The sequence below is a fragment of the Archocentrus centrarchus genome, chromosome 6 (genome assembly GCF_007364275.1).
Source record: "Archocentrus centrarchus isolate MPI-CPG fArcCen1 chromosome 6, fArcCen1, whole genome shotgun sequence".
In the NCBI taxonomy this organism is placed as follows: Eukaryota; Metazoa; Chordata; class Actinopteri; order Cichliformes; family Cichlidae; genus Archocentrus; species Archocentrus centrarchus.
The window spans coordinates 9,084,759-9,099,135 of NC_044351.1; the positions used below are offsets into that span (position 1 = coordinate 9,084,759).

Sequence of the window (14,377 nt, forward strand, 5' to 3'; positions counted from 1 at the left end):
CTGGTCCAGGTCCTGTTGGTCTTAATTAATTTACAGAGTTTTCATCGAAGTTTAAAGAGGACAGCTGCAGGAGAATTTGGTGCAGGCAATAAACCAGCAATAAAAGTCAAACTGACCACTTTTCCACCAATGAAAGAAATGGCCACACCACATTTTTTTAAAAATCACATTGATTTTTAATGGCTAAATGTCTAAAAATGTATACCCTAAGATTTCAGATTTGTGCTATGATTACAAGAGAAGATATTACTATTGTAATAAAGGAACCACATGAGCTGGTTCAGTGCATATTTTATTAATCTTTTGTAGAAAACTACAACTGTATCTGTCCTAACGGCTGCAGAGTCGGGGCAGGAAAAGTGGTGACCTGTTGAAGAAGACTTTGCACTTTACTTGCGCACTCTTTTCTTGCCTCCCCCCCAGCCGCCACTCAGCTGAACAGGGTTGTCGCGGAAGGAGATCCGCTCATTCTTTGACGGCGCAGACGTGACTCGCATGGGAGATGGAACTTCCTTTCCTGGACACAAAATGGAAGAAGACTGCATCAATATTGTGTGTATATTCAGTCTTCCATAGGCTTTAGTGTTTTTAAATGAGAATCGATAGTGAGCACTCACTTTATAATTTTGTGTCTGCTCGACCATTTTATAGACTTCGTAAACACTTTGTAAATGACTTCATGAACACCGGATTAAATCTCACACTAAAGACTGAAGTGTGAGCAGCAGCTTTTAGTATTTTTGTTCCGTCTCTCAGGAGCACTGTGTGCAGTATCAGAGGGCGTTCCACTTTCACCTGGGGATCAGTACAAAGCTTTTCAAACACACAGAACAAAGGCAGCGCTTCTACAGGGAATGATGTATTCCACGTGTGGAGCCCGAACCCGCGGTCTCCACGGCTGCCTCGCACAGGGAGTCCAACAGCACGAAGGGCTCCTTAGGTGGGGGGGGCCTGAGATGCATCGCAAGTTCCATGCTAGCTCCAAATATCTGCACAGCTGGCAAACTGTATAGAATATCCATCCACTCACAAGTCACACCTAATCACACATCTCCAGGTTTTGATTTTGTTTGTCTGCAGGGCTAACACTGTGATTTTCCTTTCCTCGTGGTCTCTTTTTTAATACACTTTAAAGATTTTGTAAGCCAGTGCCGTGTTTTTGTGCTTATTTTCAGAAAACATGGGTCAGCTTTGGCAGCTTAGTTTATTAAAATTAAACACAAGTATATTAAGGAAGTTTGTGCAGTAATGTGTACTAAATGAGAAACAGAAGACAGAATGTTGCTGCACATTTTGCTAATATCACTGCTATTTGAGCGTTCTGTTATTAATGAGACAAAGATTTTTACAAACCACTGTGACCAAACAAATTGTTTTCAATCATTTTGCTCCTAATAGGGTTGCGAGAGCAGATATGGAACTTAAGTGGTTTCTTCTGCACACCAAATGAAAATACTGTGTGAGCCTGGAAATGCATTTTATGGTACTGTCCCAGCAAGAGGTGAGTATCACATTGCAACAGGTTACAGACTATTTATGTAGTCTTTACTGCTATGCCAAACTAAGTGAACCCTCTAACTTTAAACCCCCACTTTGATGATGCGTGCCACTTTAGACGCAAAGGCTGTTGTTAGTCAGACATTTTAGAGGATCATGTAGATTCAATTTGAAGATTTACATCAAAGAAGCTGCATTTCCTGATTTCACTCAATAAAACATTTCCAAGCCATATTTTTTTGGTGACCACTGGGATCATTAGATGCCCTTTCCAAGTTTATAAAATAGCTAATTGGCTCTTTAAGAAATGTTCTTTCCTTACACATACATCCATATTTCAATTTGCCCTTCACAATTTTGATAATGGGTGTTTTGATCAATGTGGACAAAGAGGCTTTCTTTCTCCCTGCCGGTAGAGTCTGCCTGCTTAACAGGGAAATACTCGTTCCTGCTGCTGCACCTCGTGGATATCATTTTGAAATCATCATCGGAATCCAATTTGGCTTCGTTAACATGGACAGGGGTCTCCTTCACTTGGATTCCTGGGCTTGTTTAATGTGGTCATCTGCTTGTCAGCCTTGTCAGTAGCATCTTTGTCACTCAAACTCCTGAGCCCCACTGCTCCTGACAGAAGGGCCAGTCATTCTTCACTGAAAGGACTGATTTTTTTTCCCCTCTCCCTCACTGCCTGTTTCCTGTCAGAGAAATTCACGACACTCTGTCCCCAGCCCGACCTTGTGGCTCCCCTCCCTTCCCGCATCAGACGACCAGTGGACTCGATCTAGGCTGAATAAGCATACGTGTGTGTATGCAAGATCTATATACACATGTAATAAACACACAATTATGTAAAAAAAATTAATTAATTAATTTAAATATATATATATATATATATATATATATATATATATATATATATATATATATTAAGGACAGTTCAATTTATAATTCCCAGTAACACTATGACATTGTGGAGAAAAGTTTACAAGACTCACTTATGTGACTAGAGGAGTTTCTGCAGGCATAACTGCTCACTTTGCAACCCTGGGCAGCTAAACTGCTGTTGGGCCACAGTCCACTGGTGTGACGGAGACAATCTGCATATGCTGGGTTAACCTGGATGCACCACACACAGAAACACACACGCACACATAAATGAGGCCCAAAATGACACATCTCACGCAAGTAGTCAAGCATTCTGAAAAGCATTCAGTGGCGGAGTGTATCTACGAAACTGGAGGAAAGGGGTGGCTCCTCTTGCCAGTAAACATAAGTCAAACTGCTCTATAATGGCACTGGGAGACCTGCGGTTTCTGACTTCAAAGACTTCACAACCATCAGTATCGTTCTCTGGTCCAGACAAACTGCTCCAATGTGACACTGGGATTTCAACAAGTGAAATTAAGAAATAGCATCCAGTTGATCCAATTGAAAGTGTCACTACAGAGCTAAACCTCAGCCTCACCAACCCCCTTCCTCCTTTAAATCAAAGTCCATGAGACAGACTCCAGGAGAGAGAACCTACAGTGTGGGATGTAACTCTGACTGGTAAATGTAAAGATTACATACCCTTACATGCATGCAACTGCTCCCCAGAAAAGATTCAAATCAAAGGGGGAAAACAGGGGACAGTACTCACTACGAGCTGCACTCTGCCTCCATTCAGAATGGATGAGTTTATGTCCGGTAAGAAATGATCACTGAGGATGAGTCACGAAATGTTTAGGCAATTAGTGTTCTGCATGTTCCACACCAATCCAGCACAACAACTGATATTAAATTAAAAGAAATAAAGATTGCATGGATGATAATGTTAATATCTGTTCAAAAATTAAAAAAACATTTTCCCAGGCATGACGGATAAAGCAGAAGCCTAAATGTGAATTTATACAGATAGGCACATAAACTTGACGCATCACCCACATCATCTTATGAGCTACATTAAGAAGCTCACCTCTCTGACTGCCTGTGAGCCTGAGAAGCCTGGCTGTGCAGCCACTGTTGAGTTTGATCTTGCTGAACGTGTTCTGTCCTCTCTGCCTGCTGACGGCCCGGCTCAGCCCCACCAACTGCACTCAACAGAAAACAGCATCACAGACTGTTAATTTATTCCTTTTGCTGTTTAAGTAACTTTTTTGATGACAGCGGTGACAAAGAAATAGCATGCTACCTAATCAGGAAGTCTAATCACTGCATCAGTGCAGGGGTTGTGTTAACAGATGTTTACCAATGTGCAAGCTGAACAAATAAACAGCTGCAGAGCCTGATCTGTGGCAAAGATTGACGTGTTTTATTGCAGTTACAGTGGGCCAGCTTTCCCTCATTGGGACAGATTAGTGGTCAAAGTTATGTCAGGGCTGAAGGTAGTGTATTTGTTTGGAGGAGACAGGGGCACGACTGTAAGTCATGAAACTTGGCTGAAAGGTGCAACAGCAAAGGCCTTGTTTTGTTCCAACAATTGCTGTGGCTTGTGGTTTTTTGTAAAATTTAATCAAAGCAATGTTTCAAAAGTTTGTTAAAGAGAAAAATCTGAAAAGCCTGTGATTTACAGGTTATGCAGAAATCTCGTAATAAGGTCAGAATTCAAAATAAACATTTATGTTGCACTGACAGTAATGCTGCCTTAGATGGGTGTAAACTGATAATTTATTTTGACAGCCCAGTGCTGGAACTAATGATGCATTTATTTAAGCCATTTACTCGCTTTTGCTGAGCTGTAAAAAGAAGAGAAGAGCTTTACAGTTTTCATGGGTTAATTGAGAAGCTGCACTAAAAACGTCAAGTGACAGATGCCTCCCCCGGGGCAGCAAATGGCAGGAAGTGGCTACTTGCACTTCCCAAAGTTGAGAGAGAGAGAGAGCGAGAGAGAGAGAGAGAGAGAGAGAGAGCGACGGTGCATAAGGGGTCCAAAAATCTGTTTTCAAACAGCAGCTTGCTCATGTACAGTAAATACAGTGAATACATAGGGTAAGTAAACACATGCATACACTTATACACACTGATGCAAGATAGGAACCATGAAAAAAAATCATTTAGTATGATGTACTTGGGCTGCATAGAGACTTCTTCTCTCCCTTTTCCCCTCAGAACCCCCAACTACAGCTTCCTCCTGACCTCCTGCAACCTTCTGAATCCCCCTCCAGTACTCCTCCAGGACATCATGAGGGGGCCTGTAAAAGTCATGCCTGTTAAGGGGGGCTTTTGACCACATTACGTGAGCTCGTCAATATCAGAGGTATGAGGAGGAACAGCATGGAGGCTTTGGCCCGCAGAAAAGCAGAGATGAAGACGAAACGATGTTGGCACTTAGTAATCGCCAATAATCTTAGTAAACCTCCAGCGTCACTAACAGAACTTAAAACATGGGGTCATGCAATGAATCAGTCCCAGTGCAGACCCCAGTAACAAATAAAAAAAGTCTTAAGCCACTGGTAGTCACCTTAAAGGACAGAAAACCTCTGAGCATGCACAAATATAGCAAGCTGAACAACCAGGTCACTTAATGACAGACATAATTTAAGGTCTGAGGATAATTGATACAAATGATGTGTCCTTCAACAATAAACTGTAGATAAAAGATGGACATAGTTTGTGGCTTGCCATTTTAATGCCTCAACTTAGGCAGCTTTGTTTTTTGAAGCCAGATATAACAAGAGGGATGAAACTAAGGAACTGAGGGCACTGTAGTGACTTGTAAATCAACAGGTAGCCCCACCCCAAAGTATACTCTGCTTTATATTCCTTTTTGACTCTAATGGGGTCCACAATTTATAAAATGGACATCATTTTGTATTCATCAATACATTAATTAACATTTGAGACCATATATTGACCATATATATAGAAAAGTGTTCACTGAAATCATAAATCAAGTGGGTAATAGATCATTTTTTGAAGACTTTGGATGGATGGATGGATGGATGGATGGATGGATGGATGGATGGATGGATGGATGGATGGATGGATGGATGGACGGACGGACGGAAGGATGGACAGACGGGCGGACGGATGGATGGACGGATGATGGACGGATGATGGACGGATGGATGGGTACCAGTGCACATTTTTGGAATCTATCCATTTTCTAACCCCCAAAACTTGGTTTTGTGCATTTGGCGACTCTTCTGTAAATTATTCTACAAACATGTCACTGAACCTAACCAGAATCAAAATAAGGTCTGTAAAATTAAGTTGCCGCTTGAAAATATGTTGCTGGTTTTGGTTTATTAAAATATGAAAATAAAAACCACAGTAGGACATAACAATTGATATATGCTAATTATCTTTTGACCTGAAACCATTTTAAGATCTATTTGTCAACTTTGTAAAAACACTGCGACACTGACAGGAAAATGTTTATGACAATGCTTGAACAGAACAAGTTCAAATTACATATTTTCCAAACACATCAGAAATTAAAAATGCTACCAATTTTCAGGCACTACTCCCGAAAGAACTTCAAAATTGACAGACTGATGTGCTTCTTGATTATGAAGACTTGTAATGGACCCTCTCTAAGTAACATGGATCTCATCCCATAAAACAGCTAAAGTACTTACTTTGTTTTCTGTTTTGTGCGTGTGGCTAATGTTGGAAAATCTAGAATATCATCATGAAAAGCATTTTATAATCCTGTTTTTGAGGCATTTGCAAAGTGGGAAGAGAATCAGAGCATATGTGACATTTGAGCAACTCAGTGGTTTTACTTAGATGTCTGTCTCTGTGAATGACTGATGCCCCAATGCACATTGGCTCTGCCTGCTTCTACAGTGTGCCAATGCACCTCAATCATGTACTATGAGGAGAGAGGCTCCACTGCCTGAGATAAATAGAAGCTTAGAGATTATGGGGTTGAAATTGAATACATATGAATGGTGGTGAATAGCCTAAGTTATTTTGACTGATCAATGATAAACAAAATGATTGTGTTTCAGCTTGACTTTGTTGATGACATCAAGTGTGAAATCAAGTTAAATGCTCAGGAGGTAGGGGATCCAGGCTGAAACAAAAATATATCCCACTGCGTCCCTGTGACATGTGGACGGATGTTTGGTCGAGTTGGATCTCAGTTTGGATGGAAGAGGATGACTAGAACTGCGTGTGTGTGTGTGTGTGTGTGTGTGTGTGTGTGTGTGTGTGTGTGTGTGTGTGTGTGTGTGTGTGTGTGTGTGTGTGTGTGTGTGTGTGTGTGTGTAAGAGTTGAGTTGTAATTAATAGTAGAAATTAGGAGAACTGCTTGGAGGCATACCGCACTGCATCACCCAGACACATGCAGAAGATACACCTAATTTTAAACAGGAAAATGCATATCTATATATTTTTTTTACTTTTAAAAGAAAATTTGTTGTGGCTCTGCACGATTCGCTCCCTCTCTGTCTCAGTCTCTGGGTATGTAAGCTGATACCCATTTCAAGTGGGTTACTCATGTCCAGCACATCCACACAAAGAGCCCGGATAAAATAAACACGCAGCGTCAGATATCTTGGAAAGAATCTGTCATGGGTTTGAGGCTAATCACCTCCAGAAGGAGCTTGACTCGAGGCCTGAAACGTTAGCCCCTGTCGGGGAGCGTTGGCTGGGCCAGTCTGGGCTGGGCTAGCCAGGCCCCGGGCACTGGTGATAAATCCGGAGGAGGGGGTGCCTTACACAGGTCAGGACATAGCGAGCAAGAAGGTAGGCCCTTTTACAACGACCCAAGATCACAGCACCACAAGTCAATAACTGACACATCACCTCTCTCAGCAGCCTCATAGCCATCCTGTAAAAAGACAGTAAGAATCGTTTCCTCTAGACTGAAGCTGGATAGAGTTACACATTTTACAGGATGCCACTCTGTCAGATCATAAAAGTGACTGAGGATATGCAATATAAACCGTAAAGAAGGAGCACTCCCTAACCAGAGATCCTTTCGTTGCGTTATCAGCTGAATTAGCTGCTTCATATTATTGCTCAAGAGCATCAGTCCCATTAGACAGATTGTCAACACAAGGGTGGAGCGGAGCGATGAAGCTACGGGAAAAAACAGAGCTGGAAATATTGTTGTAATGTAATATGTTACTGGGATACGGCTATTCCTCGATTGCCAGTTAGCTGACAGTTTATCCACAGCAGTATTGTACTCACACATAATTCCACTGTCAGTACTCACAAAGTTGGAAAGTTGACATAATATACCTGCAGTTCAAATAAACAACAGATAACATAATGATGCTGTCATACAGCTGGGATAACTCGAGCTCCCCCCGCAACCCTGAACTGGATAAGAGGAAGAAACGGATGATGCTGTCAAAGTCAAGCTCAGTTTTTCATGCATCACGCAAACTGTCAGTTGAAAATAATTATTAGAAAAGAATAAACAGCCAAAAACAAAATGTATGCGTTTGCACTACGTCACAAGTTGGTTCATCAGTGCCCTGATGAAAATGCCTTGTTAAGACTGGGAAAACAGTGGCTGCTGACCACAGAACTTCAGAATTAAGGAAAATGAGAGAAGTCCATCGCAATTATTCTAAAAATAAATGACCAAATTGTTATACCCAAAAAAGATCAATTCAAGATCATGGTTGTTCTTTTTTTTTTTTTTTTTCAGACTCCAACATAAAATGACAAGCAAATCTGTTCTGTTTCTCCACAACTCATTAATTAGTATCTAAATCTTATAGCAGCAAAGGACTTGGACCAATCGCTTCACTTTCTGCTGGCTAATGTTGCTGTTCCAGCATCCCTCTGACTGCTGGATGACCGCAAGAGTCTTACGCCATGATGTGAGGCCTTGACCCTAGTAGGTGGTGGTGGGGTGCAAAGGAAAGAGTGAGACAGCCCCTCATGATAAAAACAGACTTCCCCCCCACTCTCCCTTATGTTCTCCCTCCAGCACTTCCCTCCCTTCAAGTCTGTCTGTGTATGTCACGATGCCAAATCATCTCTGCACCTCAGGGCAGGGCACCAGGCCACAGCGGAATAAGATGGAGGGAAGCATTTGCCTCTTCTCAAACAACCAGACTACCTCACACTATAATCAATCTAGCCTTTTTTGGAAACTGTATATTCATAACAATGAAAACTTTTTGGAAAAAAAACATGTGCCATACAGTCCTGTGAAAAACTAAGTATGCCCTTAGTGCTGCCATAGTAATTAAGAGGATAATTAGCAGCCAGGTGCTGCTAATCAAATGCACGTGATTGTGAGCAGATAAAAGCAGAAGTTTTGGCAGTTTGCTGGTCAGGGTCATCATAGGGTGTACTTAGTTTTTCACAGGACTGCATGTGATGAGTAAAATCCAATTTAACTGGTTCTAATATTAAGTCAGCAGTTCCACAGATTCCAAATACTGTCAGTTTCATGCATAAATGATAAAAGATTGGCATTCGCAAACGACAGGCTCATTTTTAAATCTCACAGTGCTCTCGCATGCTCACACGTGGGCCAGAAGCACAGGGTGTGTTTTCATTAGTTTTATGTAACAAAATTATTAGTAGCATATTAAATTATTTCATGTAGCAAATGAAAGTTTCCATGTTGAGACAGTATAGTGTGTTCACTGTGTACAATCCAAACACTTAAAATACTGCAGGGTTAGAAAATGTTGCTGATCTCATTCTTTACCTTTTCCATCATTTCTGTTGTATTGTCCAGTTCTGTTCCGTGCCTCTACTGGACTAACTTGGTAATTGCAGTTTCGGAACAAGGCAAGTCGGACAGAGGGGTCTAAGAGAGCAAGAAAGAGAAGGTCAAAGAAGGACGCGCCAGGCTTTAAACCAGAAGCAGAAAACCAGGATCGAACATTCGGAAAATATTAGTACATATGCAATACATCGCTTTGGTTCAACTGAGGCAGATGCCATCAGGAGTTAAAGCCGACAAAGACCTGTGTGTTGGTGGAGCAAGATGACAAGAGCACCACTAATGTAATCATGCATTTGAAAGTCTGATCAAAGAGCAACCTCCCTTTACATGACCATGACACGATACCCATGGCAGAACTGTTTCTTGGAGCAGAGTAGAGGTGAGGTCACCTTTCACTGCAGCTACGCTAAACCACTACAATGAAATGGAATGAAAGTCACCACGAGATGACTTGTCGTGAGGTTTCTTGGCAATAGTTATTTCCTTTGTAGGCTTTTAAATAAGTCCAATGAGAGGTGACAGGCCCTGGCTTCTGCTGTCTGTTATGGCTCATTAACATACATGCAGTGGAAAGGTTCACTGCTACTAAAGCATGGCTGAAGAAACAAAGAAGAGAATCAAAAGAGACAAAAAAAATGGATTTTTCTCCCTTTTAGACAATAGATGTATGTCTTAACGTGAGTTCTTTCCCTATTGTGAGGGATATAAAGATTAAGAATGAGGAAACAGAGAGAAACATGAGTTCAGGTGCAGGATTAATGAACAAAGGAAGCATTGCATATGAGGTGATTTAAGAAGGAAACCACAAGAATGTCTGATCTGTAATCAGCCTTCAAATTTTATCAAGAGTTTTTCAGAAACATATGAAAATTATTCTTTTAAACCTGAACTACTGCATAAACAAGCACACATGCACACACAAAGCAAATAAAAAAAAGTCAGGCACATTTAATTCTGTGTTCAAATTTCCACATATCCCATTCTAAACACGCTAACCCCTGTGTTTCTTTTGCAGCTGTCTCTTTGACTTCATCTTCCGAGCTCTCCTCAGCATCAGAAGTGCTGTGCGGCTGTCAGTAAAGCCCCTGCAGATGGCGAGGAAAGAAATGACAAATAGAAAATTCCATTCAATTCACTAACAACACACACTTAAAGTAAAGCTGTAAAGAGGGGTTGATGATTTACCATTCTTCCAAAATCTTTTCTGATCTTTCAGAGAGACCACTAAGCACCGAGGTGGAAGCAGGAGATGTGCTTCTGGAATCATAAAGAATTTATTGTCCTTAGAAACATAACTGAAATTCACAGAAATTCACAAATTCATCTTTAAAATGTGGCTACACAGATTGATCTGTATTTAAACGTATCGGAGAGCAACCACATTTAAATCTGTTAAGATTTAAATGTGGTTGATGTGTGAGTCAAGGTTGTCTCCTTGAGCAGTGCAGTATATCTTCAAGCATCGCTGCCAAATTCACACCTTGGATGCATCTACTAGCAATCTCGGATGAGTTTGAATCTCAGCGACCTAAAAAAAAAACAGCCATGCTATAAATTAAACTTTTTTCTTTATAGACAGAATTGAATTTTATGATCGTGCCCCAAATTTGTATCACAGTAATTAAAAAATAACAGTCATTCGGTGAACCCACTTGGTTGAGTGTTTCAGCTGAATGTGTGGATCGCAAACACAGCATAAATATAATTTGGAATATGAGTCATCCTCATTTTTATAGCCAGAAAATCTAATTATATATAATCTGAACATCTGTATTCATATGAATGGGTGAGTGTGTTCAAACTTTTCACTGGTACAGTATGTTCTTTTTCTCTACATAACTTCAGTCAAATTATTATGTAAACTATATAAAGCTTAAAATGAACAAATCATGACCAAGAGCTTTATCGAATGGTTAGGTTGTGAGCTGTTGTACCTTTTGGAAGTCTCTGCTGAAATCCTTTGTGCAGCAGAGTCCACATGGTCCCCAGTCACCCAGGCCTGCTTTGGTAGGGGGAGTATGTCCTGGGAGGGATCAAGACAGGGTCCAGGAGGCTGAAATACATATATGAATGAGTGACAGTCATAAGTTATAATTGTATACTTGTGTAAATTTTCATCAGCTTAATTGTTTTCACATCTTTTTTTTTTTTTTTTTTTTAGATTTTTAGGTGTACAGAAAGTTACGATGCTAGATCTGGAAAAAAAATAAATCAATCAAATCGGAAAATCAAAGGATGCTGAGATCCTCTGTCATCCAGGCCTGTCTGCATACCAAAATTGCAAGGAATTTGAAAAACTTCTTCAGGTTTTAAGGTTTCAATACTACTATGGAACATGTAGAACACCAACGTAGCTCAGGAGGTAAAGCAGGTCATTTACTAATCAGCAAGTTGGTGATTCGACACCGGGCTGCTCCAGTCCGCACTGCCAAAGTACCCATGGGCAAGATGCTGAACCCCAAGCTGCTCTCCGATGAACGCATCGGAGCGCAAATGTTAGATAGAAAACGCTTGGGCATAGAAAAAGTGTTTGCACCAATGGACGTGAACGGGTGAATGAGACACATTGTATAAACCGCTTTGACTGCTCGATCACAACAACTAGAGGATGAGCCTGTAATCTGATAGATAACAAAAAAAAATTGATCTTTCATATGCTATAAAACAATGTTATAGCATATGAAAGATCAATTTTTTTTTGTTTAATAATTTTATTTGTCCCTTAAAATTTTACCAAAACACACTTTTTGAAGTTTTCTCTAATGAATTATCAAAAAACACGTCCGGGGTACCGATGTTTGTATCTGTTACTCTGCATCACAGACATTAAATTGGGGCAGTTTTTTCCTTTTTTTCAGTTATTACACATGTTATGATACTGATGCTCAAAGTGGGTCGTAGATAAAATCGTGTTGAACAAAGCAGGATTTTAGCTTTAGACTGTGACACTTGGAGTGGGTGTAAAATTGATTTGGTTGCAGTTTTTAATAAGACTTTAATGTGTTTTTATATTCATAGCATGAAGGTAGACTTTTGCATGCCTTCATTAAATATAATTAATAATTAAATATACTTCATTAAAGTTACAAAATAACTAGATGATTCTGACAGGGTCAGGTGTGAGACACTGATTAATTTTTCATGGAATGACATTAGAGCCATCTGTAATATTGTACACTATGATATCCAGTGACATTTAACCCAGGGGCATATTTTCTTTTTAGGTATGTGGCTAACACTTAGAGTGAATTATTCACAATTATGGAATGCTCATATGTAAGTCAAAGTAACAGCTTAATTGCTCTCCAGATTCTATTTTCTCTTTGTCGACGTGCTAAATTGTTCATCCCTGCCTTTGATCTGTACCTCAGTGTCAACATATTAAGGCCGACCACGCCAGCAGCTGCACCACATCAGCTGGCCTAAACTGGCTACCATGATGTACAGCGCTGAGCACTCTCCAAAGAAAAGATCCAGCAAGAGGTAAATGAAGAAAAAAAACAGGACGACAGTCCAGCCAGCGTGAAAAATGACATCTGCTAGTGCTGTGCAACCTTCAGCCCTCCAGGAAATAATCCTGTTTTTCCAAGCGAATAAATTTAGAGATCAATAAGGGAGGGTGAGACAAATCCTGAAAGGGAGGGGAAGGAGGGGGTGAGCAAGATGAGAAAGGGACAAGGCAAGAGAATAACTCCAACACTGACATAACACAGGCTGGTAAATCCCAGAATTCACTGGCCACTATGCACAGCAGGTTTTAAAAGTATTAGATAATATCAATGCACGGCTACCAGGTTTTAAGAATATCAGAACTTTACCTTCAGAGATGATGGCTGCTCTGACACAGGGTAATATCTGTGAGGTGAGTCCTGAGAAAGCATCAATCTACAGTGTTCCTCCAGGGCTGCCTTTTTTGAAAATATAACATATTTTCATTTCTGGTCAGCAACAACAAACAGCACAGCAAACTCTGGAACAAAGTATATAGTACTTTGCACACTTACAGTATGTATACAACACAGCATGATAATAAAGATCAAGAACAGGTTAAAAAAAATGACATGTAAATGTTTTCAATGTGTTTGTGTGTATGTATATGTCCAAACTTGCATGTCTGCAAGTTTATGTGTAAACCTTTATGGGTTTTTTGTTTGTTTGTTGTAAGAAAATCCGCAGGTTTTAGTGCATGTGGACACATTTGTGTGTGTGTGTGTGTGTGTGTGTGTGTGTGTGTGTGTGTGTGTGTGTGTGTGTGTGTGTGTGTGTGTGTGTGTGTGTGTGTGTGTAGAGCTTTGGGTAAGAAGATATATGCTTTTGTGCATTTATGCATTAGCCTCCATCCAAGTTTATGGGTCTGGTGGGATGTGGGATGGGGAATTGCTGAATCGGGAAAGTGAAGAACATGCAAACTTGTGTGCATACCTCATCAAAGACAAATTCATCTATGTCCACCTCCTCAAAGGTGTCATCCTCTCCAGCACTGGTGCATGTCACAGCAGCAAGAGCAGATGTGAGCCTCCTTCTCAGAGTGCAGCCTCTCCAAAATGCCTGGAGGTACCCCGAAAAAGAAATGGTAGTTGCTCCATGAATCACGGAGCAAAGGTAAATATTGCATGTTATCCCATTAGGAAGATAAAACATGTTAACCCCTCTTTTAATTGCTGAGTGTTCTGCTGTCTGAACTCTGTGTGACTCCAGGCTGCTCAGAGACAAATAGAGCTCCAGTGTGCCTCTAAATCCTCCAATTCCCAATGGGCCGGTGGGGGGGCACACTTCACTTCAAGTTGAGCTGCACAGGAATTTTAGAACTCTTACTACCACACGTCTTTGGAATCTGATTAATCACTCTATTACCCTCTGACATGCACACAACACACACAGACACTTACACATAGCTGCACTACACTACAGCTCCCACCCTCTACCTAGCCCTCAAGGACTCATCAAACACTTTTTGTGTTGAAAAGGGATTTGAGAGGAGTGATGAGTAGCATGTTTTTCAGAAGAGCAGGTTACACCTCTGTGCAGAGGATTAACCAAGTAAGCCTCCAAAGTACGTAGGAGGCCTTAAGTTCAGTTTTCAAGGACGAAAATGGCCATTTTCAGATATCCACTGAATAGAAGTGACTTCAGGCACACTTTCTAGATGTAGCAGTAAGATCCTTAATCACACACTGAAAGGCTAATGAGGAGTTTCTTCTGAAGACATAATCTTAAGCTATGACAAACTCTGATGAACCACAACTATAACAA

The 14,377-nt window shown here is 40.7% G+C and overlaps 1 protein-coding gene across 1 annotated transcript in view; it reads right to left on the reverse strand.

Moving 5' to 3' along the window:
- Positions 1-320: 320 nt before the first annotated feature.
- lrriq1 (leucine-rich repeats and IQ motif containing 1) overlaps positions 321-14,377 on the reverse strand; it is a 35,669-nt gene continuing 21,612 nt past the window's right edge. The window contains exons 17-26 of the mRNA XM_030731819.1: positions 13,547-13,672; positions 12,943-13,032; positions 11,059-11,177; positions 10,310-10,381; positions 10,121-10,209; positions 9,104-9,205; positions 3,452-3,566; positions 3,137-3,197; positions 2,493-2,613; positions 321-517 (exon numbers count right to left, since the gene is read on the reverse strand). Of these exons, the coding sequence (XP_030587679.1) occupies positions 390-517; positions 2,493-2,613; positions 3,137-3,197; positions 3,452-3,566; positions 9,104-9,205; positions 10,121-10,209; positions 10,310-10,381; positions 11,059-11,177; positions 12,943-13,032; positions 13,547-13,672 (1,023 nt within the window). The 3' untranslated portion in view covers positions 321-389. The remainder of the gene's footprint in view (positions 518-2,492; positions 2,614-3,136; positions 3,198-3,451; positions 3,567-9,103; positions 9,206-10,120; positions 10,210-10,309; positions 10,382-11,058; positions 11,178-12,942; positions 13,033-13,546; positions 13,673-14,377) is intronic.